At 47.6% G+C, this 25,471-nt stretch overlaps 1 protein-coding gene across 3 annotated transcripts; it reads left to right on the top strand.

Moving 5' to 3' along the window:
* Positions 1-7,598: 7,598 nt before the first annotated feature.
* Positions 7,599-24,567, top strand: cass (apoptosis inhibitor cassowary). 3 transcript variants are annotated; one of them, XM_089565607.1, is made up of 12 exons: positions 7,599-7,722; positions 8,811-8,890; positions 9,210-9,371; positions 11,254-11,571; positions 12,767-12,997; positions 15,361-15,543; positions 16,348-16,532; positions 16,811-16,904; positions 18,313-18,438; positions 20,438-20,481; positions 22,509-22,657; positions 23,179-24,567. In XM_089565607.1, exons 1-12 carry the CDS (start codon positions 7,695-7,697, stop codon positions 23,265-23,267), a joined length of 1,689 nt encoding a protein of 562 aa, XP_089421733.1. In that variant the 5' UTR covers positions 7,599-7,694; the 3' UTR covers positions 23,268-24,567. The 3 variants fall into 3 exon arrangements, with proteins under 3 accessions (XP_089421733.1, XP_089421741.1, XP_089421746.1); XM_089565615.1 differs by having other exon boundaries at positions 7,656-7,674; XM_089565620.1 differs by lacking the exon at positions 7,599-7,722 and adding an exon at positions 7,867-7,885.
* The last annotated feature ends 904 nt before the right edge of the window (positions 24,568-25,471 follow it).

The raw sequence follows: 25,471 nt of genomic DNA, 5'->3' as shown, positions 1-25,471 counted from the left end.
GAAAAAAGACAGGGACGAGAGAGACACAAGACACAGGACCAGCGCTATACAGGACCAGGGAAATGCTTGGGAAATAACCTTCCATAGCGCTGGCCCTGTGTCTTGTTTCCCTCTCGTCCCTGTCTTTTTTCGCGCTACGCCTCCCTTAAACACACTTCTAAAATGTATACTTTGCCACAATATAAGGGCTCTGATCACTCAGTCTTGTCAGACCTAATCGTCCTCGCCTCGCATGCGGGAGATACGGGGTTCGATCCCCAGCGCCGCCGGGTACCCACCGGTGATGCAATAGAAGCATGCTTTCCCCTGCCTGGTGCTCGGCTTCCTTAGGATGAAATGCTTGGGAAATGGGTCTTTGACCCCACCTTGAGTAGAAGAAATAACCTTCCATGGCGCTCTTTAACTGCAGAAGCCCTGGCGCCATAAAAATTCAACATCGTCATCAAGGTTTCATTAACCTTGTGGCTTGTGGCATGTACCAGACACTCTTCACGGCAATTGTTCCGGTCAGGCACGGAAGGTGTCAATTCAATTGACAGACTACATCATCACCGACTCGCGAGGGGCCTGTCGGAACTACGAGTTGGGCTGGGCTCCCCCGCTTGCCTGGCGCATACTGGAATATAGCTGTCGATCTGAAGATCCAACTCCACGCAACCTGATTTGGGCCCCGGTCACCAGGGCCTCCAGGGTAACGAACAGGCCGATCAGGCCGCCCGCGCACTCTCTCCCCGGGCTATCTCCCTGTCCTTGGAAGGGTACTCCCAATCAGACAATCTGGCCATTACATTCAAACAAATCACCGATTACTACAAGGAGGAGCACCGGCGCTACCCGGCCCCTTGTAAGGGTCTGGATCGTGCTGACGAGCGCCTCCTCATCAAAATTCTCACTAACACTGCACTGTGCCCGGCGGTGCTTAAACATTTCAATACATCCTTTGATGGCACGTGCCAGTTCTGTGGGGAGGTGTCTGACACCTTCCACATGGTTTAGGCGTGTCAATCTAACCCATCTATCACCCTCAACCCCAACCCCACCAGAGAGGACTGGGAGGCGGCCCTGCTCGGCTGTCAAGATCTAAAGAGCCAAAAGGCCTAGGTTCAACGGACGCGGGCGGCGTTGCTTGCCAATGGGGCCCCGGAATAGGGGCTCCACCTAGTACTGTGAGGGGAAAGGGCCAATAGGGTCCTACCCCAATCACCTTTCTGTAAAAAAAATTAATTGCCCATAAATGTTTTTCACCGCCGGAACATCGCTACCAAGTGACAACCGCAGTGGTGGCCTAGTAGTTTGAGCATCCGCCTTGCATGCGGGAGGTGCGGGGTTTCGATCCCCAGTGCCGCCGGGTACCCACCGGTGATACAATGGGTACAAGCTTCCCCTGGCCTGGTGCTCGTGTTAATCAGGGTGAAATGCTTGGGAAATGGGTCTCTGACCACACCTTGTGCAATGAAGACTACCTTGTGGCATGGCGCTAATGGGCCAAAGCTGCCCTTGCGCCGTAAAAATTCACCACCAAGTGACAACAGGAAGTTGCCGTTTTGTGCTCAGCGTTAGCAGGTCGCAAGGCAGAGAATGAGTCAGAGCGAGATGTCCACAGAACAGTTATCGTTCGTGCAGCAGGGAGAATCGCAATATAGAGCAACTGCAATTCAGACATAAATGGGCATGCAGGGAGTTATATTTGGCAGAGACTACTATACACAAAGAGATCTGACAACAAGCAACAAGCTAACACAACAGAGAGGCAATAATATAGTAATTACTCATTTACCATCCACCCAATTTCAGCCCTATACGGCTACAAAGGAAAGATAACAGAAACTTCGCAGTTGAAGAAAGTTTCTTTCTGGTCGGGGGATTAAACCCAGGACCATCGCCTGTTTGAGGCAGTTCCTCTACCAATAAAGCTAGCCCAGAGTATATTTTTCTTTACTACTGACTCTGCACCAGAGCTAAAAACAGAGAGACCACATACAAGTTCTAAAACAACGGCCACACTTTGGCTTTCTCCATGAGGTGAAAATCGCTTGAGAACAGCCTAACCGTCTGAGTTTAGAGCCTTGAACACACCCCGAACGTGCGAAATATTGTGAATAAAATTCGCCCATACCGAGTGTGCATCAGCATCGGTGTGGTGCGTAGCCAAGCGTGTCTTATATATGGTGTTCATACTTAAGGCCATAAATATGTCGAAGGGCACGCTCTCGTCGTCCTCTGCGAAAACAAACCGCATGTCGTTCGGCGTGTATGGCCAACTCTTGCTTTAATGTGCGGTTCATGATGCTCCAGGGAAGAACTGGAATGTATAATGCAACTGCACAAACGAAAAGAAGGACGTGGTTTAATCCTGGTTTGCGACCAAATAGCCTGTCAATCGTCCAGGGAACAAAACGCCCTTTTTCCTGGAGCCAAAGCATACCCCTATGAAGTTCAAGAGAAAAGTTTTGACAGAAAGTCGAGGAGGCAGTCTTTTGACCGTTTCCATAACATCATTAGAGGCAGACAGACAGTATCTCGAATGATATGCTATAGGCACTGGCATCATGGCATCGACGATGTCCTTGCATAATTTCTTTTTGGACACAGCACAAGGATATTCCAATGAAATTTTGATCTTCAGTATTTTATAAGCATCAACCACTTTCCGTAAGCCGCCCCTTACCCTATCCTTCCAGCACTATGCGATGACACAAAAATTGGGCCAGAACATCACATAACCTTACTTGTAGCACTGTGAGTATGTAAGGAAAAAATCATGCTGGGCTCGCAAGAACAAAAAAAAAAACGCGAAATAATGGTTCATAGAATAGAAGAGTCAGCTAAAGCCCGCCTTTGTCTTTGTCAAAAGTTTAGAGCCCAGGGGGTTTGCTTCTAAGCCCTGTAGTGGGACTCCTGAAGCATTCGTGGCAGCCTTACCCATTGGAGGAGGCAGGACCAGAAATCATCTTACCTTCAGGAAATTTGGAGCGCTGGAGATGCATTACGAACCACACAGTGTGGCTCAGAAGCAAACGCCCTGGGCTCCAAACTTTTGACAAAGGCTGTACATGGAGTAATAACACATCTTTGCCCCTAAGAAAACGTTACAAACGGTTGCCCGAGCAAGCATCGAAAGATTTCTGCTACCCGTTTTCATTGTTTCTTTCCTTACACTTTCGAGTAGTCTGCCGGGCTCTCGTAATGCTGCTGCCCAGGTACTACGCTGACCAAGACGCTATAATAGATGGTAGGGCGAGAGCGAATTCATCAACTCGAAGTGGGAACGGTGTCAACGGTGTCATGTTTAAGGAAACCACCAATATGGAGCAGATTTGTAATTACTCATTAGCACCCACCCAAGCTAAGCCATGCGACTTGAAAGCAATACAGCTTTCACGCAAGCTTACTCGTTGAAAAAAGATTCGTCTTGGTCTTGGAACCAAACCTAGTACTACCGCCTGTCCGGGACGCTTGTCCGGGACAGCTGCTACACCAACTAAACAAGCCAACATGGCTAGCACATGGTAGGGGGAGTGCGCATTAATCAACAACTCGAAGTGGGAATGGAGTTCGTCCAATGTTTCTGAGAGGCCTCTTGGTTAGCTTAATTTGTAGAGCATAAAAGTTTGCTTGAAAACATAACTTTTCTTTGTAGACGTATGGCTTTGTTTGATATGAGTAATAACTCCTTCATTACAAATTTGCTCCCTCTCGGGAGTTTCCTTTAAACATTCGACTGACAGTGAGTCAAACACTAATACAGAAGGTAATCATCAGACACTGCCACAGTACGTGCATTGACTTGGGTGGGCCCTTCCGTAGGCGTTGGCTTCCTTATCAGAGCGCACTTACCCGCTAGTTCGAAGCGCGTAAGGACAGCGACGTGTTGACCCGGTCAGAAACAGAGGAGGCGAAGACTCCGTAGCCGTGTGTTAGCGTTTTCTTCAAATCATCGAAGCTGTGGTTCTACGACGCGGACTGGCCAGTGGCACTAGCGCTCTACGTTTACAGACGCGCCGTGTCTGTCGTTCAGCTCCAAGCTGGGGTGCACATAAACGCAACCTTGACCGTATTGAAAGCCCTCTCACCATCCCGTTGGTGTGCGCTTCCGTTCGTGGCTTGTCGGTTTGTTTAATTAATGTGTGAAGATTTTGTGACACTGGCGAACTTGGCAAGTAACAACTCATACCTGCGGTGCATTCGGTATTCAAAGCATGCTTTTTCACCATGAAAGGGTAAGAAACCACAATCCAACGGGCCGCAAATTACTTCGCATAATCTGCCCAAACCACTCACTCGAAAGCTGGCGTTCCGAGTAAAAATGTCGTATTTTAAGCATGAAATGCTTTTAGCCCCCGTTGTCGGCAGTGTGGTGACGTCACGCCGAGACCGAGAGCCATCATCCGGGCACTGAAATCCACTCATCCGGGCACTGAAATCCACTCATCCGGGCACTGAAATCGAGTCATCCGGGCACTGAAATCGAGTCATCCGGGCACTGAAATCGAGTCATCCGGGCACTGAATTCCAGTCATCCGGGCTCTGAAACGGAACATCCGGGCACCGTACGAGACTTAACGAGATTTAACGAGACTCTCTAAGCCCTCCTACGCGACCGGCATGCAAGCAACGGTTGGTCTCCAAACGAGACAAAAAATAACTGCTGCCAGTGCCTTCTCAATGTTTATCAGGATATCAGTGGAGCTGTGGGTTTGATAATGCACGGAATTATAATTTCCGATTTCTAATAAGATGCAAAAAGCACATAAATGCCACGTTACACTTCGTTGTCATACGTGATCCGGGGGAGAAGCGCTGCGTTCAAATGGCAAGGCATCGCGCCGAACGGGTGGTGGCGTTCCTCCCTTCCTTTACGGTGCGGTTCGGGTGTCCACCGAGATGGCAGAGAATTACTGCGCCATTTCCTTTCCTCAAAAAACCTTGCGTTCAAACGGCAAGGCATCGCGCTGAACGGGTGGTGGCGTTCCTCCCTTCCTGTACGGTGCGGTTCGGGTGTCTACCGAGATGACATTAGGCCCGTAAACATTTCATGCTTACTCTACTCTCGTTTACGGGAGAGGCAGACATTTTTTTTTAAGCATGAAATGCTTTTAGCCCCCGTTGTCGGCAGTGTGGTGACGTCACGCCGAGACCGAGAGCCATCATCCGGGCACTGAAATCCACTCATCCGGGCACTGAAATCCAGTCATCCGGGCACTGAAATCCAGTCATCCGGGCACTGAAATCCACTCATCCGGGCTCTGAAACGAGAACATCCGGGCACCGTACGAGACTTAACGAGATTTAACGAGACTCTGTAAGCCCTCCTACGCGACCGGCATGCAAGCGCCGGTTGGACTCCAAAGGAGTCACAAAAAATAACTGCTGCCAGTGTCTTCTCTATGTTTATCAAGATATCAGTCGCTGTGCGTTTGATAATGCACGGAATTATAATTTCCGATTTCTAATAACGCGTGCAAAAAGCACATAAATGCCACGATACACTTTGTTGCCATACGTGATCTCTTAGGGGCTTCGCGCATCGAAACAAAGCCGCGCAGGCGCACAGGGGCCCGGGGGAGAAGCGCTGCGTTCAAAGGGCAAGGCATCGCGCCGAACGGGTGGTGGCGTTCCTCCGTTCGGGTGTCCACCGAGATGGCAGAGAATTACTGCGCCATTTCCTTTCCTCAAAAAACGTTGCGTTCAAATGGCAAGGCATCGCGCTGAACGGGTGGTGGCGTTCCTCCCTGCCTGTACGGTGCGGTTCGGGTGTCCACCGAGATGACATTAGGCCCGTAAACATTTCATGCTTACTCTACTCTCGGTTACGGGAGAGGCAGAGATTTTTTTTTATGCACGCAATAGTACATGTCCACTTTGACTGGAAGCTGTCGACATATAGGAAATATGAAAACTGCATCGCATATACCCAGCAATTCTGGACAAATACATTTTTGATTGGGGAACCTTTTATGAACGCCATTTTTGCATATAATGTAAGATTTCGCTATAACAATCAATATATGCGCACCCGACGGAAGTCTTAAGTTTTTCTTTATTACGTTTTTGGTATATAGTCAAAAGCGTTTCCCATTGGTTTTTTATGGGCGTCTTAACTCTTCGATGCGATCGATGGAAACACTTTAAGAAAGAATTTGCAGCATATCAGAAGGATGGACCATTGCCTTCTATGTTTCCGTAAAAGTATCTTACAATTTTCCAATTTTCAAAATTTTTGTCCAAAACTGTTGGACATGGTTCATTCATGGATCTTTATTGATAAGGATGGCCTGAGGCCTAAGCGGAGGAAATGGGAGGGTTAGGAGAAAGGACGCGAGACTCTAGCAGAGCACTGAGATTGCTCTTGCCGTCACACCGGGAGGCCTTCAAGTCTGTCTGTTCTTGAGCGGTATTGCGGTAGGTCGTCCAGAGTAATATCGCCCGCATATACTGGAAGCCATAGTCGTAGATTTTGTCTAGCTCTCATGCGAGTTTGGTCGTGACAATCGTTAAAGAGGATAATATGAAATGGCCAGCCATCTGGTACGGTTCGCAAAGCAGTGCGCCTTGCGATTTGCCTCGATTTGGATTCCATAAGTTCAGATATTGAGAAAGGCTTTGACCGAGTTTATTACGCTGGCTCCAAATCCAGTGTGGAAGAGGCGCCCGTGTGCTGTGCGATGTCAGTGCACGTTAAAGATCCCCAGGTGGTCGAAATTATTCCGGAGACCTCCACTACGGCCCCTCTTTCTCTCTTCCTTCTTTCACTCCTACCTTCCTCCCTTCCCTAACGGCGCGGTTCAGGTGTCCGCCGATATGTGTGACAGATACTGCGCCATTTCCTTTCCTCAAAAAAAAAACAAACAAACAAGCGCTAGGTTACTGATGGTGTCAAACGCCTTGCGTAGATCGATAGCTGTCAGTGCGGGCTTTTATTGCGGAAGCAACACTACGCTAGTTGTCAGCGATTTCGCGGAGCCCCGGAGAGCCCCAAATGGGCATGTGCGAGGAGCGAGTGACGTCACATGGCGCACATTTGGAGAGCAGCGCGCAGCCTACATCTCTCTCTCATCACCCCACATTCAGGCGTCCACTGACCCAGGGAGCCATTATATACGCACTTCCGTTCCTTAAAATGATCGGAGTGTAAAAAAAATGTCAACGCCAGCGCCAATAAACAGAACGAACGCCGACGGCCTATCCAATGCAAGCAGCCCACATGAGTCACTACAGCCACAATTGAGGTGTCCACTGTTCCAATAGAGCAGTTATGCGCCTTTCCTTTGCTTTGGGTCAGTGGACACCTAAATCGCGCTTATATGTACGTGGGGCGATGAGAGAGAGAGATGTGGGCTGCAGGCATTGGCAACGCTTGCCGCCAGAACGCGGCGCAGAAGCAATAGGCCGTTGGCGTTCATTATGTTATTGGCGTTGGAGTTGACAATGCGATTGCCGCGCCGTTGCTTCCGCAATTCTACTCGGGATGGCCATTGGCCAAACCACAGCCAATTGTTTTGTTTTTTTTTTTTTCACGATTTGCGTGTTCGATTCAGGTTAGTGTTGAAGGTACAACCTTGTAGTTGAGGGAGGAAAAGCCAGTCTGGTATGAGAGGAAGTAATCAGAGGCGTCGATAGTAACGTGGCAGTCAAGTGGTGAAAATGCGTTGCATCAGCTTGCAGACAGTCGAGGTGAGGAGACTGGTCTCAAGATGGCAAGTTGTGTGGGGCGTTTTCCAGGTATGGTAATGACCTGAGTGCGTCCAATGTGGTGGTAATAAGAGAGCCAGTTTGCCAGTGGTGTTTGATGTGGTCGAATAATTTTACCTTAGAAGCCGTGCTGGTGTTCCAGAGCATACTCCACGTGATGTCGTCTTTACCGGGAGTTCACTGAAGTATTGAGGTTGGTGCGACATAGCGATGTGACGTTGTTTTCTTGGCTTGAGAGAGAGCATATCCAGTTCATGGAGCCAGTCGAGTTCGTGGTGAAGGTGTCGGGTGGGGGCGATGTGGTGGAACGGTGAAAGACTGTGCGGGCCACCTCATGTTTAGGTTTAGGTTTATTGGGGTTTAACGTCCCAAAGCGACTTAGGCTATGAGAGACGCCGTAGTGGAGGGCTCCGGAAATTTCGACCACCTGGGGTTCTTTAACGTGCACTGACATCGCACAGTACACGGGCCTCTAGAAACCTCATGTTTAATAGGCTATGAACACTGCCGGCTCCTTTCTACTCCGCACTGGTAAGACTGTTATTAAACCTCATGTTTAATAACAGTCTTACCAGTGCGGAGTAGAAAGGAGCCGGCAGTGTTCATGGCCTAGAAAACTCTCCACAGCTTGAACGAGCTACAGAAGTCAAGGAACCTGCTTCTGCTGATGTGTTTGGCATAGCGGCGGGATGGCGGGTTTCGGCCTAAAACTTCCGCCGTGTGGCGACGTAGCGGGAGCAGCCTCTCCAGCAGCGGACGCAGCACGTTTACTTCGCGTATTTCGCGCTCAAATTGTAAACGCTCGCACCATGGAAACGCTTCACATCCTAAGCACTAGATGTCAGCACCTCTCACCGTGACAGCCGAGGTTTCGAATTAATCTTTGTAATAACTTTTTGTGTCCCTTTTTTAATCGCAGTAATTTCTATATGGGCAGGTGAATTTATTTTACAATTCTGTTCTCAGTCAGTGCTCCTGTACGTTGCTGTTCTTATCGGTTCTAATGCTCAAAATCTGCGGCCATGTTGTGAACGAAGCGGTTTACTCTTGATCGCGTTAAACACGTTTTGTGATTTTAATGTGACATCTTGGTCTTTTCCCCCTGCATTACGTGTTAGAGCCGACGAAGATGGATAAAGTGGACCTTCTCTACAAGAAGTACGACGTCCTGGCGTCCGCTGGGGACAAAGTTTCCGAGGTTAGCCCACTCTTGCTATGAATGGTGGATCCAGCGCCCGCCTTCAGACATTAGGCCTACTCAAACGAAAACGCCGGCTCTGCGCTCGTTCATTGCTAACTTTCGTTAAATTTCTTTGCTAGACACGAGTGAGACGCACTGCACATTTCGCGTGTACCTAGCTCAAAGCTGATACTTGCTTCTTTCCTCGGCATGGCTGGGTGACGTGTGCTGATGCCAATTGGTTTGTCTAGACAAACTCTAGTAAACGTCCAGTTGAAGCTTTTACAGTTTCTTCTTTCTCGTATGACCTTTCTGCCTTATTTTTTTTTTCCTGCAGCACGAGAGCGACTATTTGGACATTTTGGAATCAGTCAAGGGTACGCCGAGTGAAAAGCGTTTGGCATCCCAGTTCATTGCTCGGTTTTTCAAGAGCTTCCCACATTTGGCCGAGAAGGCCATTGACGCCCAGTTGGATTTATGTGAAGATGCTGATGTTGCCGTAAGTAACACTGTTTGCCATGTCATTGCCCGGGAAAGCGCCTTGCATGAAATGTCTCGTGAAACATGCCGTAGCCGCAGCTCGTACGACCTCTACCGCTATAAACCTTGCTGTAAACATTTTCAAAGGTTTGTAAAGCACTTTCTCGTAGTTTACCGTTTCATTATTAATAGCATAAGTGGAATCTATCAGTCCCATGTCTTGTCAGTGAGAAGGAACCATTCTTGAAAGAAGCTTTTTAAAGGAGTACACATTGTAGATGCCTCATGCATGCAGATACAGTATAAACCATAATGCAAGAAATGAGGGAGAACGCTGATGTAAACGAAAATGATGTGCGTGTCGTAAAAAAATTATGCAGACAAGTCTTTCAGTGGCCTCGGGTATAATTTCAGTACCACAGGTTTCTGTTCTGGTTGTAGATTGACCTGTATAATGATTTGGACTCATTCCGCGATGTGCAAGTTATATAAGGCTCACAGCCATACATCTAGCAGATCATCAAAGCTTCTCATACAGCGTTAGTATGTAATTTTTGAATTCACTCATTACCACTATACTTGCCTTGAACACATGTGCTTGGCTCTCACAACTACCATCGCTGTGGAGCATTGCCCGTTAAGTCCGAGACGCCAGCACAGTTCACCTGTTTTCGGCGTGTGGGCATTTGAGCTGTAGTGGCTACATGCACTATCAGCGCATGTATCATGTTGGCTCATATCGCTCTCAGACTCAACAGCTGAAGCCCCACAACACTGATGTCTGACAGTGGCAGTGTGTTGTCTAAGGATATGCCTGTTCATTATGGATGACGCTTCACTATATGCCCTTGTAAATGAAAATATCTGCTTGGATACACTGTGGCTAGTTCTGACATCGTGGGCCCCTGTACTGGTAAGATGCCTAGATAATTCTGAGGTTGACCATTTAATTGGCAGTTGGCTGCCGCGTAACGGTTCGTCTCCGTCACGATTGGGTCATGGTGCCCCAGTCAAAAAATACATGGAACCAGCCTAGAATATCATTTCGTCAGGGGGCTGCCGCAAGATTCTGGGCAGTGAAGAACGCAAAGCACGGAGGTGGATATGGCTCGCACGCTGCCACAGACGTGCAGTACTTAGCGCGTCACCATTTTTGTCGTCACAGTCATCGCCGTCGCCCTCGTCGTCGTCGTTTGAAGCAATATCCAGCTCAAACACAAAATCCGAGTCACTGTCAGAAACAAATTCCATGTCGTCAACAGCGCTGCTTTCTGTACTACTCCAGGAAGCAGCTCTTTTTCTCTGATCATCGCCGCTGCCGGCATTCTTCATGTCAAGCACCATTATGAAAACAGTTGCCAGTCAAAACACGTGCGAAGAACACAAAATGCAGATTTTCGTGGAGAACTATCGCCCTGGGATGACAATTTCAACCAAAGCAAAAGACGAGCATAACTCGGTGGCCGAAACAGCGGCGAATTGGGCAGGACGCATGTGGCTCATCGTTGGCGGTGCTGGTACAGACTCCCGGGGCGAGTACAGCTCGGAGTTCGCGGTTAAAGGGTTAAGGCTCGGTCAACATAACTATGTTGACCTAGCCTTAACCCTTTAACCGCGAACTCCGAGCTACAGTGTGTGCAGTGTGTGCCAGACTCAGCTTTCACTCGGTGTTGCTATCTTTGCCAAAATCTCTAGTTTACTTGCTACCTCTTCGATGTGAGCAAGCATTTTGCTTTTTGGTAGTGGGGCCAGAGCAATCTGTTGTATCAGCACTTCTGTTGTCCGTTTTTCTTTTCCCTCTGCCGTATTTTATTTGAGACTGACTGCTGCACGCATGAACACGTTTCTCTGTAGCTGGCAGTTTTCCTAGGACTGAAGCCTGACTGCTTCTGATTGTGCAGATCCGGAAGCAGGCAATCAAGGACTTGCCGAGCTTCTGCAAGGACAGCAAGGAGTATGTGCCGAAGATAGCGGACGTGCTGGCCCAGCTGCTGCTGACGGAGGACCACACTGAGCTGCTGGTCATTCAGCATTCACTGGTGACCTTGGTCAAGTTGGATGCTCGGGGCACCCTGGGTGGAGTGTTCTCTCAGGTGGTGGCCGGGGAAGACCTGGTGCGGGAGCGTGCCATCAAATTCCTCTGCGCCAAGCTGCCTTCCATGGGTGCCGAGGTGCTTACCAAGGAAGTGGAGGAGTTCCTTTTCCAGGAGTGCTGCAAGGTGAGTTGAATGCTGGTGTCCTCTCGGCATTCTCTTCACCACCATTAAAGATGCTCTAAAGCGGAACCTGAAATCATCTTTTTACCGCGGGAACTTGATGTACACTCTCCGAGCATTCTTAGAAACCTTGAATTATTGTCCTGTGCAGTCTATTTTCCTGTCAAATTGAATTAAAAGTCCCGACTCCTGCTTTCTTTTTAACTCACCTTCGAAAAGAGGAGTCAGCCAACATGTGGAGTTCCTTTCAGGCAGTTGCGTGGCGGCTTCGCTTTCGCTTTTATTTTGTTTTTTAGGTTTCCATGAATAAATAGTTTCAGTCGCAGACCGCATAGCCACAAATTAGGCCCACAGAAATAAAAATACACGTGGACTCCTTGCTTTTGCCGGTCGCTACATGTCACTCCACCAATGGCAGAGCAGGAAGCCGCCACATGGCTGGCTCAACGGCACTGCACGCTTTGGCTGACTCGTCTTCTCGGAGGCGGGAGCCGCGACATTAATTCGACTTAATAGGGAAATCAGCCGCACGTGACAATAATTCACAGTTTCTAAGAATGCTCTTCTGTACACAATGTGCTGGAAGGCAGTGTTTTTTAAAAAAGTAAGATGTTAGTTTGACTCTTGTGCCAAGCAGCGTCTGTGGTCATATTTTATTTGAACTTTTGCTGTTTCCTGAGAGGAAATCTGTTGTTTTAACTCATTTGTTGGAAAGTTGTGGATATGCAGCTATGGAAGGCTATGGGTTGCCGTGTTGCAAGGGAGCTTCTCACTCATGTGCCTTGACATTTATGTTGTGCGTGACATTGGTACCACGAAGTAGCTTCAGTGTTTGGTTTATGAAGAGTTCTTTCCAAATGTAACTAAGTTAAGCTACTGAGCTTAGTTACAAGCTTGTTCATGTTACTTAAATGCAATTAAGAAGGCTTTATTTTTAAAGGTTCCCTGTGGTCAAAGATGTTATACTTTAGTGGTTGTCGGGCCTGGCTAGAGGGATGTTTGTGGGGGGAAGACGGGCGACTGTGATCGTCAAATAATGGCTTGATAATGACCTGAAATTTGAAGCAGTGCAGGATCTGTCGTGCAGCAAGCAGTTTGGCTACCTTTCTGGCTCTCACACTCAGCTCTTGGATTTCTGAAAAAAGTTGCTCTCACTTGTGGCATAACAAGCACCGCCTGTTGCTTACACTGTGTGCAGGTGATGCAGGACGTGACTGGGCAGGAGTTCACGAGCCTGATGCAGCTGCTGTCGGGTCTCAAGCTTGCCAAGACCATCCCGGGGCAGCAGGCGCTGGTAGACCTGGCTGCAGAGCAGGCCGACCTGGGCAAGCCACTCGGGGAGAGCGGTGGGGCAGGGGATGCGTCCTCCAGGCCAGAGGCCCTCGCCAAGCTCGTTCAGTGCATCCGCCAAGCCCTGCCCTATTTCTCGGTGAGCCAGACTGTCGTGACCTTATGGCAGGTGTCAGTGCAGTGGGTTCTGACAGCTGTAAAGGAAAGCTTGGACTGCATTTCAAATGGGTGTACATCAGCAAGGTTCCATATCGATGCATGATAAGGGCAACCTTAAAGGTGCACTGAAGAGGAATCTGAACTTGTTGCCGCGGGAACTCGATCTACACGTTCCTAGCATTCTTAGAAACTGCAACTAATTGCCCTGTATGGCCGATTTCCCCAATTAAATCGAATTAACGTCCGGCTCCTGCCTTTTTTTTTTAATTCTGCCTCATACGGTGGGCGGAGTCGACCAACGCGTGGAGCGCCTTTCACCCAGTCCCGTGGCGGCTTGCCGCTCTGCCATCGGCGGAGTAATACGTAGTAGTCCGTAGTAGCAAATAGTCCGCGCGTATTTTTATTTCTTCGGGCTTATTTTGCCGCTGTATTATCCGCGGATGAAACTATTTATTCATGGAAACCTAAAAACAAAATAAAGCGAAAGCAAAGCCTCCACAGGACTGGGCGAAAGGCGCTCCACGCGTTGGTCGACTCCACCCACCGTATGAGGCAGAATTTTAAAAAAAAGGCGGGAGCCGGACGTTAATTCGTTTTATTTGGGGAAATCGGCCACACAGGGCAATAAGTCACTGTTTCTAAGAATGCTAGGAACGTGTGGATCGAGTTCCCGCGGCAAAAAGACATGTTCAGAATCCTCTTCAGTGCACCTTTAAGAGGTGGCAAAAGTACAACATGGGCTAAGAAACAAGCTAATGACGTCCTAATTAAAATCAAGGGTTGTACTTTTGGGGACAAAGTTCTCAAGGACATGGACAACAGAAGCTAATAGCTTCGTTATTAGCTGTTGGGTTAAGACCGCACTGCGTTCTTAACATGTTATTAAATGTGAAAATCAAGTGTGCGATCGTTCACATACTTGGCGCCGGTGCACCGAGATCATTTTTCGTGTATCCTGGAGTTTTTGTCCCCGAAAGCACATGGTTGGGACACGGAATGTGGAGAACAGTCAGCCACTGGTCCCCTGGGATCACAGAGTGAAGATTCCTCAAGGGAAAAAAGCATAGCAGTGGACAGCACCGAGTCAAATGGGAAGTTGAGGTTCAGGAACTTGCATGGCTAGACAGTAAAACCTCGTTAATTCGGACTTCTAGGGAACAGGAGAAATGTTTGAATTATCCGAAGGTCTGAAGAAATGTATAGCCCCCCCAAAGAGTGCTCAAAACTGTCCACATCATGGTGAATTTATCTAATGATAACCCGACCTTTGGTTGTCTTCTTTTGAGACTAAAACTACGCGGAAGCTGCGATTTTTCGCAGTTCCGTCAGACTCCGTACTTTTTGCATACTGTAGATAATGTCAACGCAAAAGTACACCAAGATAGTAAAGGTCTCCAGGGTTTCCTTCACGATGTGACGGAGTAGCAGGGGTGCCTTCTCACAAGCGACGTCGTCCCATCTCCTCTGCACAAACTGCGAATAAAGATTGGCAAGTGTATAGTTACAGTAAGAATGAAAACAGAAGTCCCATGGGAGCGGAAGCGGCGTAAATGCATCATCGGAACAGATATTAGTGTGGGCTTAAAAAATAAATAAGAAAAAAAGTGCCCTGCCCGCACCGCCATAGGAACAGATATTAGTGTGGGCTTGAAAATAAATAAGAAAAAAGTGCCCTGCCCGCACCGTCTTCGTCATAGGAACAGCGAGAACAACTGGACCAGTGCTACAGTTATCGGCATTCAGACTCTGCGCAGCTGGCCTATGCACAGGCGATAGCTGTGGTTCCCGCTGCTACGCAAAGGTCAGGAAAGCGAAACTGAAACTATGCGTCCTGCCATTTTTCTAGTGGCGGTACCCTCCGACCATCGGCACGCCTGTAGTTGCATGCAATCATAGGTTTGCAGGCACAACCGCGTCATGCACTTCAAGCTTGAGGAAGGCTATTTCTTTGATTGCTTGCTGTTCTTGGTCACATTTCAACATGGCATTGCACCAGGATCCAGTCCAAACTAACCAGTGTGAGCCTATCTGCATCCGAATAAACGAGTATCCAATGCCATACACATGCATGGGCATTGTCTGGGATCACACTGGCAGTACGGATTTCCGAATTAACGTGGTTTTACTGTAGTGGGTGCAACTCGCGCAGAACAGTGCTAATTGGAGAAGACGGTGGTAGAGCTTCTTGCCCTGTAGTGAACTTAAGACAAAAGAGGTTCGCTTTGTTTACTTGGTGAGGCAAAGCCAAGGCTTAGTCCTTTGAATGTTTTGTTGCTCTCTCTATTTTTTATGGGTGTTTAGTGTGCTGCCCCTGACCTTTTCCCTCGTACATTCTTTGTGCAGCCATATGTGTCTTCAGCCAAGTTCGTAGCCCACCTGTGTCAGCAGGTGCTCCCAGGCCAGGTGGCGACTGATGAAGAGACCTTGGAGATCCTCAAATTGCTGGCCGAAATGGCACCCTTTGCGTCAAACCTCTCTGCAGAGGATCTGCAAACCTGCCTCAAGCTTGTCTTTGACAAATTGCTGGTGAGCATCCACAAATTGTGAAGTCGTCAAAACCTTTATCGGCATGGGTGACACTGTATATATACATGTTAGGGCTGCACAAAGGAAGGAAAAAGCCACCCCCTACTGTTTTAATTCAAAATTTTGCTAAGGCAGGCATAACGTACTGTATATGCTTGCGTAATTTGCGCCCTTGCGTAATTTGTGCTCCCCTAATTTATTACCCAGGTTTGTGAAAAATAACTTTTACTCGCATAAGCTTCCTGCTGCGCCAACCCACCGGTACCCACGCTGGTGCACGCAAGACTTGCTCGGGAAGATCGGCGTGGCCGTATCGCCATGAGCGGCAATGGGACGCTGGCCACGTCTCTCTAACGAAGATTCCACTGCTAAGGCCCAGCTAAAGAGAAATCATACCTGATGCATGCGAGAGGCGAGCACGACCGGCTTTTTTTGGGCAAGAATGCAAGACTAGGATGCTTGAACCAGCGTGCCTCGAACACCTTGATAACGACACCCCCCCCCCCCCCCCCCCTTTTTTTTTTTACCAAGATTCAGCAACACGAAAGTGGGAATGGGTCAGGTCCAGCTGAATAGCAACTAAGGAGATAATGGTAATATATATAAGAGGAAGAAATGACAACAGTAACGGCCACACCGCAGCGCATTATTTCCTTAAGAATTCAGAAGTCATGATGCGCAATCTACAGTATAATGTACTGGCACGTATATGTTGACCTTTTCTTTTAAGATAAACATTTGAAATTGGGCTATGGGGTTTCATGCATCAATCAAAAGTCCCATCGTTTCCCCGATCTTCAACAGGAACTGATGCCGCTGCCTCCTGCGGGTGAAGAGACCGAGAACTCCACGGATCAGCAGCACGAGCCTGAGCTTCAGCTGAGCCACGTGGAGTGCCTCATGTACAGCTTCCACCAGCTGGCCAAACGCGATCCCCAGTTCCTCACAGCCGAGGAATCCGCCGAACGGCTCAGGGACTTCAAGCTCAGGTAGGCCTCCAGCTTCCCCCTTGTGAGCCAGAGCTCCTAAGCTCAATTTCCAGCACTAGAGCAGCAAGCGTGGAAAGAAATGTTACTTTTGGATAACCTCATGATGACTCATGTTTTAGTGTGCCGGGGACGACCCAGGTCCTTCATCAAGTGACAGTCAGATGGCTAGTTTGTGTGGCCTACTTCACAATTATCCTCAAATGCCCAGCATCGCATTGTTGCGCATGTACAGCGATTTCAGTAAGTCTTCAGCTATGCCTTTTGCGTAACCTTGGCAGGTTGCAGTACCTTGCTCGGGGTGTCCAGGGCTACATAAAGAAGCTTCGCTTGGCATTGCAAGGGAAAAAGCCTGCGGAGCTGAAGACAGACGAGGTATGTTGATTCACATTGTTTGCTTCTTGTTCCATGAAGGCGTTCAAGCTGTGTCTAGTACGTAGTGTCCTAAAATATTAGCTTTAGAACATTGTGCAGTCTTATTTATCAGCAGTTGTTCAACCTTACAAATGGGTAGCAGAACTGCAGAGAGGTGCACTCCTTTGCAAGAACACCTTTAGAACACCTTCCCTGGTACCATGGTGACGTCATCTGGGATTTTTCGAGACCACTTTTTGCAGTCAGTGACGACAGCACCGGGTTTGGTTGCTGATGAGCCATGTAATGTTTTCGCATTTAAAAAATTCAGTGGTGTCCATCGGTGAAAGGACAAAGTGTAAGTTAAATACCAAGTTCAAGTCATACATTGTGTTTGGATTTCATAATTGCCATCCATTCGGAGGGCTGTTGAGTTGTTTTACAGTCGCCGACCAATTTTTTGAACTCAGCGGGACCTGGAAACTGATTTGAATTATTGAACAGTCCGAAAAATCCGTCAACTTAAAGAAAGAAAAAAATTTCTGCGAAAAACCGGTTTCAAGATCGCGAAAATCGCTGCTCCCAATGTTCCGCCTACAAGCGATATTATTAGACTCTGAGTCATAGTCATGCTTTCGTCATGTCCGCACCCTACCAGATCGCGGTACCAGAGAGTGTGACGCGGCCGCAAGTCATGCCGCAAATGAATACACTCGCGGCACGGAGAAAGAACAGTCAGTTTGCATGGGGCGATGACGCTCGCGAAGACCAAGAGGTAACCCATGGGTAACCCACGGGAAAATGCGTGAGTGCCTCCGAATGCAGTCCCCCCTCCCTACCTCCTCTACCGCATTTGCTGCCCCGCACAACGGCGGGCGTCGCCCAAGTCTCAACGGACACTGCAGCTGTCCCGCTGTCCGACTGTACCATTTTCAGTGCGCTCGCGCGCTCTTTGTAGGCCATCTCGATGGCAGCGGAGAGCATCTCATTATCTCAAATGGCAACGGTGGAGAACAAATACCGAAGCCCATCCAAGCCAGTCCGATTCGCTCCGTCAGCCCCCGCCGATTCCGTCTAAATCCAAGATGGCGCCTTTCACGGTGGCACAGAACGGGTTGGTTGTGACAGCAATGCCTGTTCACGTCTCACAATCTCCACAATATTATTGGTGTCTATTTTTGTCCAAAAAATTTAACTTTTAGACTCTACAACGTCTGAAATATCGGTCATGAAAATGTACACGTTCCTATAAAGTGCGACAGTTCCTCAGCAAAGTCCAAAATATCGCACAAGTCCGAAAAATGGGTCGGCTACTGTAATTTACAACATTTTAACCATGATGTAGACAGTGGCCTATAATTATTCTTCTTGTATCCTCCTATGTCGACTTGGCTGCATTTGTTTATGTCTTTTTTTCCCCTGTGCCTAGAACAAACTCAAGGTGGCTGCTCTGAAAACCACGTCTAACATTAATGTGCTCATACGGGACCTGTTCCACGTTCCACCGTCTTTCAAGTCAACCATCACGCTCTCCTGGAAGCCTGCAGCCACAAATGTATGTTCCTGACCCTTTGGCTCGTTTGCTTGACCTGAAAATGGTGGCAACTGGAATTAATGGTTTTTAGAGGGCAGTTTACAGTTGTGCTGAATGTTCAACTTCGTTTTCGGCGAATTGTGGAAGCTTTTTTTTGTCTTTTTTGTGTGTAAAATCTTCAGGGAACACATTTTTTGTGTTGATTCTAAGTATGCCATTTAATTTCATGTGAAACAAGTCCTTGTGCTCTTATGTAATTTGTTATATAAGTTTTTTGCAGAGAGTTAAGAAATTTTTCTGTAGGGAACTTGCTGAAATGCGTGCCATTGCTTTGTCTTGACATAAGGAATGCAGTTAGCGTAAAATGGTAAAATGGATGATGGTCATCCTGCCTATCATTAGATGTTGAATTGGGTTTCGAACTTGCCACTTCAAAAATGGGAAGTGAAGTTTGTGTCAACACTGTGTTTTATTGTGTATATGTACTGTCGGCTGCAAAAAAAGTAAGGGCCATCAGTTAGAGTACGTCATGTTATGCATGAAATGATACATGCCTTCCCCCAGATGCGCTACCGCTTGTGTAACACGAAGAGAAAGCAATGGCTTTAACAAAACAGTGTCAGGTATATTTATAGGCTTCTTGTTCTTGGGCCCGTGCACTGTGCGATGTCAGTGCACGTTAAAGAACCCCAGGTGGTCGAAATTTCTCGAGCTCTTCTACGGCGCCCCTCATCGCCTGAGTTGCTTTGGGACATTAAACCCCAATAAACCAAACCAAACCAGCTTCTTGTTCTTGGATAAAATTCGATTTTGTCTGTTTTTTTTTCTGGCCCAAGCAGATTCATAACACAAATGAAATGAATAAAGATGCACCTAACGAAAGGTAGCTTGCTAGTGCAAAAAGCTAAGGACACCACAAGGAAACGAAGGGATGCATTCTAGGATGGTATTTTATATTAATTGATGGTGATTTGAACTTCTTTTTGTAGTGTTTGCTATCCGTGGTGTGGTGTTGCCTTTGGATAAGTTGGATGATTACTTGTTGGAGCTCTGCAAATAGAACATAGGTCACAGGTCCTGACCTGTACCAGTGCTGTTGTGCATTGCAGTTGACTGTCGTAACGTTGAAATAACTTTTTATTGCTCTGTACAGGTTCCTCCAATATGAAAGGAAACAAAGTTTGAATATTCAGTTATGAGTATTCATTTAAGTCACGCACACTTTTTCCTGCTTGCTGACTATTTTACCCCTCGTCGTATAATTTTTCAGTGGTCGTTTACAACTTTGGGGAAGAAATAACAAAAAGAAAAATCGTCTTTTTATGCAGACTGGCTGTTCCCTTTTGTATTGGAGGGACCTGAAGTAACAGGTGGCACCCGCATTTTGCCCTAAAAATTTAAATGAAGTCTAAGGCAGTTTCGGCCGAGCAGCGGGTAGTATGTGCCGGTGCCCGTTCCTGGTAGGATGCATGAAGCTCCACATGTGAAAAAAAAATTATTAGTATGCAAATCAGCTCCGAAAATGAAAATTCAAACTGTACGCTGTTTACCTGGCTCACTCTTGCTGATGACCTTCACGATTTAGTGGTAGATACCACAAGAGCAAACTCTTGGTAACCTCTAAAGCTCGTCGTACTGGGATCCGAAACCATAGACCTCGGCAGTTAGGTTTGCCCCTTGCTATGCTGGTCGGCTTGACTGCACGCGAGCGTGGAAGGCACGAAGGTGCACTTTTTAATTGGCTTTAATCTCTGCTGGCTTTGCACGTACCGCGATGCTGTACCGTGGTAAACTATGTAACGAAGCATTCACAATAGACGTAATGTTCCTCTTTTGGCTAGCCAGGGCAGCAGAAGCGTCGACTTATTTGGCCCGCGGCCATTAGAGTTGCAAGTTGGGAGGTCAACTTATATACACACCAGAAACAGAGTGCCATATTTGTTAACAGATGTCATAGGAATCGTGAAAAAGGAATTCTATGCCCTGTTATTTATCCAACTTCTTCTTCCCTTCTTTCAAGGAAAAGCCGGCTTCTGACAATGCTCAAACAGTTCCCTCATCCGGGTAAGCAGCCATATGTGCAACGTATTCATGCATGCGAAGGTTTTGTGCTGCTGTGTTCAAAGAAGCACATGTTGGAATTGCCTAATATGCTTACACTGGGCTCATGCTGCTCTCTCTCTCTCTCTCTCTCTTTCTTTCTGCTTTTCTCAAAGACTCATAAGGACACGCTTTGCAATATCATTACATATTTCTTGGTGCTTGGGATGTAGACAATGTTGGTTGTAGACTTTCTCAAGACGAGACCCAGACACCAAATAGCCGCATAGAGTGTGATTTGAATCAACAGTAAAAGCTCGTTAGTTTGACCTCGTTCATTCAGACCTCTAGATACTTCGAACTGCCACATCCGTCCCAGCCAGCAGCTCTGAAAGTCTATGGCATAAGACACTTGCTGATTCGAACGCTGTGGGTCTCGCATCGGTCAGCTCGAACGGGCTCCCAAAGAGAGGTCACGGTCAGGTATGACCGGCGCAGCTAGAGATCGCCGAAATAGCCCTGCTCAAAACATGAATTCTGTTTTGCGTAGTCGCTCACGCACCTCTGACATGTGTGCGATGGCAGGTGTGCAAACAACGGGCGGCCCCTTATCCATGAGCAGTCCGACCGCTTAGTTTCGGTTTCACTTTTCTCAGCTTTGCAGCAGCCTGCAGCAACGGCAGCTCACCCAGTCATTATCAGCCAACCAGCTTAATTCAGCTGAACACAGTTTCGAACACGATTGGCGCATCCTTTGGCGCAATTTCTTTGGCTTGTGTTCGCATGGTTCCATTCTTCCACCAATGCACCGAAACTGCGCGCCCTTCATGTGCCGTTCTTGTTTGTTTGGTGAAGCCTCCTCACACGTGACAGTGCTGCTTGTGGTGGGTTTGATACGTAGTGGGGGGGCGTCACCGCATCGTATCATGAAGGGTGGAAGGGTGCGGGAGGTGGTTGGGTGTTTGGAGCAGTTCGGCATCGACACGCTTGACAGTGTGCACACAATAAAGCATAGATGGAAACATGCAAAAGTCATTGCCAATTGAGGATACAATTTTTCCCACAGCTGAAAAGCGGGCTGCATGCTTCATTCTCCTATTCCTTTTACTATGCCATTAGAGCGTAAAGAAATTGCTTTGTTGGAATTTCCTCTGTGAAGTAGAGGCTGTTTTCATCTTTTGCTTTGTGACTGTCAGTTTCGGAGTTTATTTAAAATTTCAGAAATTCACAACACACATTTACAAGCTTTTCTTCAGTGTGGCATCGATTTTGAGGGGGCACAGGTTTGGTGCTCAGAGAGCAAGCAAGATGGCGGGAGTTTACAGCATGCTAATGACATGACCTCATAAAGCATGGATGTATTTGTGCATATATTGCTCAGGGCTATTCAACCTGTGGTGCAAAAATTTTTGCCCACTATTATGGCATGCTGCTTGCATCCTCTAGCATGTTCCAATTGGCGATCCGTAGCATGTTTTCTTGCTCCACAAACCAAAGAGCATGCTTCAGTGGATGATTTGGATTCAAGTCACGAGCTCTCTATGGCTTGGATTGGAAAATTTCAAGTGCATAGAAATTGTTGCAGATTGCAGCAGCTGCTGGAGTACCATGTCTCGTACTTGTGGGTCCACGCACCGCTAAAGTGTAGCCAGTGTTGCATTTGTACAAATGCTTCCTGGCATCGCACTACCGTCATTTGCTTCAGGTCTATGAGCCTGAAAAATTGCTCACTAGTAGATTCTATTCTGTGCGTTGTTGCAAAGAATGGGCAAGGCACAGTTTTGATGTCTTTGCCCTCTTATGTTAGGTCTTTACTCGACTGATTGCTGTGTTAGCGGCACTGCTTAAAGCACTGGGAAACCAGTGCATGCCTTTTTCTAATGACTTTCTTTTCGCTAGAGTATATGCATTCCATAGCGCTAGCACAAGCACTCTTGTCAGTGCCTCTTTGTAGCAGAGGAGATTGCACACTGTGGCTCATGCATGCCAGATGAGCCTTATGGAGCCCCATAACCCTTTCGAATTCACTGTGGGCCTTCCTTGCTTCTCAGGGCGAAAGGAGAGAAGCGGCGCATCACTTTCCCCGAGGACGCGAACAAAGGCACCAAGAGGACACCGCCCGCATCCGCATCCAAGAATGAGCGGGAGCTCTACAGTCCACCGGGCGGGAAGTACAGCACCAAAGTACAAGGCTTTCAAGGTGAGCAGGCTGCCTGATCGCGAAAGAACGAAGACGCACCCAGCTTGCTGTGACCACTTGGGTTGAAAGGCTAGCCGCACTCGTTTGTTGCTCGCTCTTGGCATTCTGCTGTGCTGGTAATATTCAACTTGAGATCAGGAAGGAGCGAGCATAGACTGGCAGTGGCCTTGCTTTCACACCTTTAGCATTGCTCTTGTGGTAACCAAGGTGCATTTAATCTTAATGAGCAGGAAGGGCTGTGTAGTGCTACATTTTGCATTTTTTTGTTTTGTTTTCATAATCCACTCAAGAAGAAACTTAATCACAGCTTACAGATCACAAGTGGAAGATTAGCAGCTTTGTTGTGGCATCATTGCCTGGTGTCAGGCGGCCATATTACAAGGCAGAGAAGAAGCTTTTCTGTTTCTTAGTGATGCTTCATGCGCGTGCTAAAGAAACCTGTGTGGTAGCTTTATGAAGGGTTGTGTTCGCTGTCGATTGTGAAGAGATCTGTCTCACATTGCCCCTTTTGATTCTTGCAGCACCCGCAAACCGAGGCAGTGGCCGGGGTGGCTTCAATAAGTTCCGTGGCGGGAGCAGAGGAGGTTGGCGGGGGCGGATATACTCGTGAGCAGTCGAGGGCGCTGGGCTACGCATCTTCTCACATCTCCACTTGCTCCCCCCCCTCCCTCCCCACCCCCCCCATCTCACACATGCATCATTCGCATTGCCAGCATCCACTTCTTTCATCGTCAGCATTGCCCTCCTCCCTTGTTTTGCTGTTGATATCTGCATTGCCTTGCCCCGTGATGCCCATCTCCTTGCCTCGCTTCTCGTCCAGTTTACAGGTGTGTCAGATCATGGTGAGGGAGAGCAGGCACTGACAGCCCAACCACCAGACTGTGTGTACAGCTTTTTTTCTGTTGTGTATGTGTTTGTGTGCTTTTGAACCTTGTCAACTTGTTTCTGCCTTTTTAGGGCATGTAGATGCTTATCTTATTATTGCTGATCTACTGAATGTATACTGTGTGCATTTGTGAGTGGCAAAGCTATTTGAGGCAACTTAGCAGCAGGGTTTGTGGCAAGTGGCACAAACTGCTGTTGCTTCTTAACAGAGAGAGCATAGTCGGGCTCATGTATGTTTGTGTAGATTTTGCGCGGTAACTGTGTGCGTCCAGTTGGGCCTCATGTTTTGATTCAAGTTTTATTACTCCTGGGCACATCTGTGCTTTCATTTTCCAGAGGCATCGTTTTGACAGGCACGTGTTTTGGGGGGGCATCCTTCACAGCTTGCCATTTGAATCTTCCACCGGGCTCAACGCCACTGATGGCACAGAGCATGAGTTCCCTTTGTCGTGGCTGTGGTGCTTGGCAGAGAGGTTTTTTTGTGGTTGGGCCAACCTGTAAATAAGGCTTAGGTTGTGCAATCTGATTCATGAAAGGCTGCTTTGTTTCCTGTGTGCTTGCTTTCCTTCCTTTACAACAATTTACATTTGCAATCATTTAGAGCATCATGAGAAGGTACTCATCTTCATCAAAATTGATCGACTTGCCATAAGCTCAAGGCACGTCATTCTGTGCCTTGCTAAAATGCACAGGTTAATAAAAAGTAGGCCTCCTTGTTTCAAGTGCACCGATGTGAGATGGGAAGAGGTGGGAGACTGTTGACTGTCAACGACTGCACAAGAGACGATGCTGCTCCGGCCGCACCCTGTATGTGGCCTGTGTGCAGCGGTGGCACCGACGAAGTGATCTGCTGGTTGGGCTGGCAAGCAAATTACACCGGCCAGTCGTCAGGGTTTGCCGAGATTGCACTTAACGTATCGGGAGACAAAGGCTTCCTTGCTGGCAGTTAACAAATTTTGTGATGCTTCCTCCCGCAAGTTGGATGGGCAGTTTGTATAACATCAGAATAAAGTGTTTTTAATTAAGCCCAGCAGTTTGTCGGTTCCTGGTGAAAGTGTGTATCTAGTAGGGCTTGTGTGCTCAGAAAATTAAGTTCTTTGATGTGTATCTCACATTGTATAGTGCTTGTCACTTTTTGCAGGTGTTGTGTGTAATTGTGTAAGAGCCAGCGATGTTGGCCAAGCAGACTTGAAATGCAGTTCACATTAGGTGATAATGAAGACCCCACTTTCAGACCTGCTTTATTTGGTTTGCATTCATAAATTTATCCCACAAATGATGGCACAGTAGAGTTCGGAACCAGTCATACCACTTGTACCATTTGCTGTTGGCCCAAAACTTGCTAGAAAACATGTGACAAGACAAACAACTATGTTCCAGTGTTCATTCTTTGTGCACCAGTAGCATTTTCAGTGTAATTTTGTTTCTCCAAACCATTACGTTACTTCAGAGCAGTGACTTACAGCGAGGGTGATTGCATCAAAGAAGGTGCCACTGAGCTGAGCCGAGGAAGTAGCAGCAATTAAACTATTGAAACTTGCATTGAATACTTCCAGCCATGCTTCTAACACATCTGGGACTGGGTGCCAGGTGGTTCCATTCTATGTGATATGAACGTTTTTAATTTGGGGAAAAGGCTTTCTCCTGGTAAAGGTTACATGCTGTCAGTCTCCAAGAATGTGTTTGATCAGCTGCACAGAATACATTGATTCCAACAACAACAAGGGGAAGGTGATATCCAATTAAGTTAACTGAAGGAGCGAGGCCTTTACCAAGGTTCAGTGACGTGTGTGACTATTCCAGTTCTATTTGACAAAGAACATCATGGGTCTAAACAATTTAAAATAATTTCACATGTTTAGTCTGATGCGTTTAGAGTTCAGCCTACTAAATTTCAGTGTCTCGAGGGGAAAACACGAAAGAGGTGAT

The sequence above is a fragment of the Amblyomma mixtum genome, chromosome 1, assembly GCF_055824585.1.
Source record: "Amblyomma mixtum isolate Tamu chromosome 1, ASM5582458v1, whole genome shotgun sequence".
NCBI classification, from domain to species: domain Eukaryota; kingdom Metazoa; phylum Arthropoda; class Arachnida; order Ixodida; family Ixodidae; genus Amblyomma; species Amblyomma mixtum.
This window is presented reverse-complemented; position numbering and strand designations above follow the sequence as displayed.

Coding starts and splice junctions, on each gene's coding strand:
- cass (XM_089565607.1), top strand. CDS start 7,695: ATGGCAAGTTGTGTGGGGCGTTTTCCAG. Junction 16,533..16,810: donor CTCAGGGACTTCAAGCTCAG/GTAGGCCTCCAG, acceptor TAACCTTGGCAG/GTTGCAGTACCTTGCTCGGG. Junction 20,482..22,508: donor CAAACAGTTCCCTCATCCGG/GTAAGCAGCCAT, acceptor CTTGCTTCTCAG/GGCGAAAGGAGAGAAGCGGC.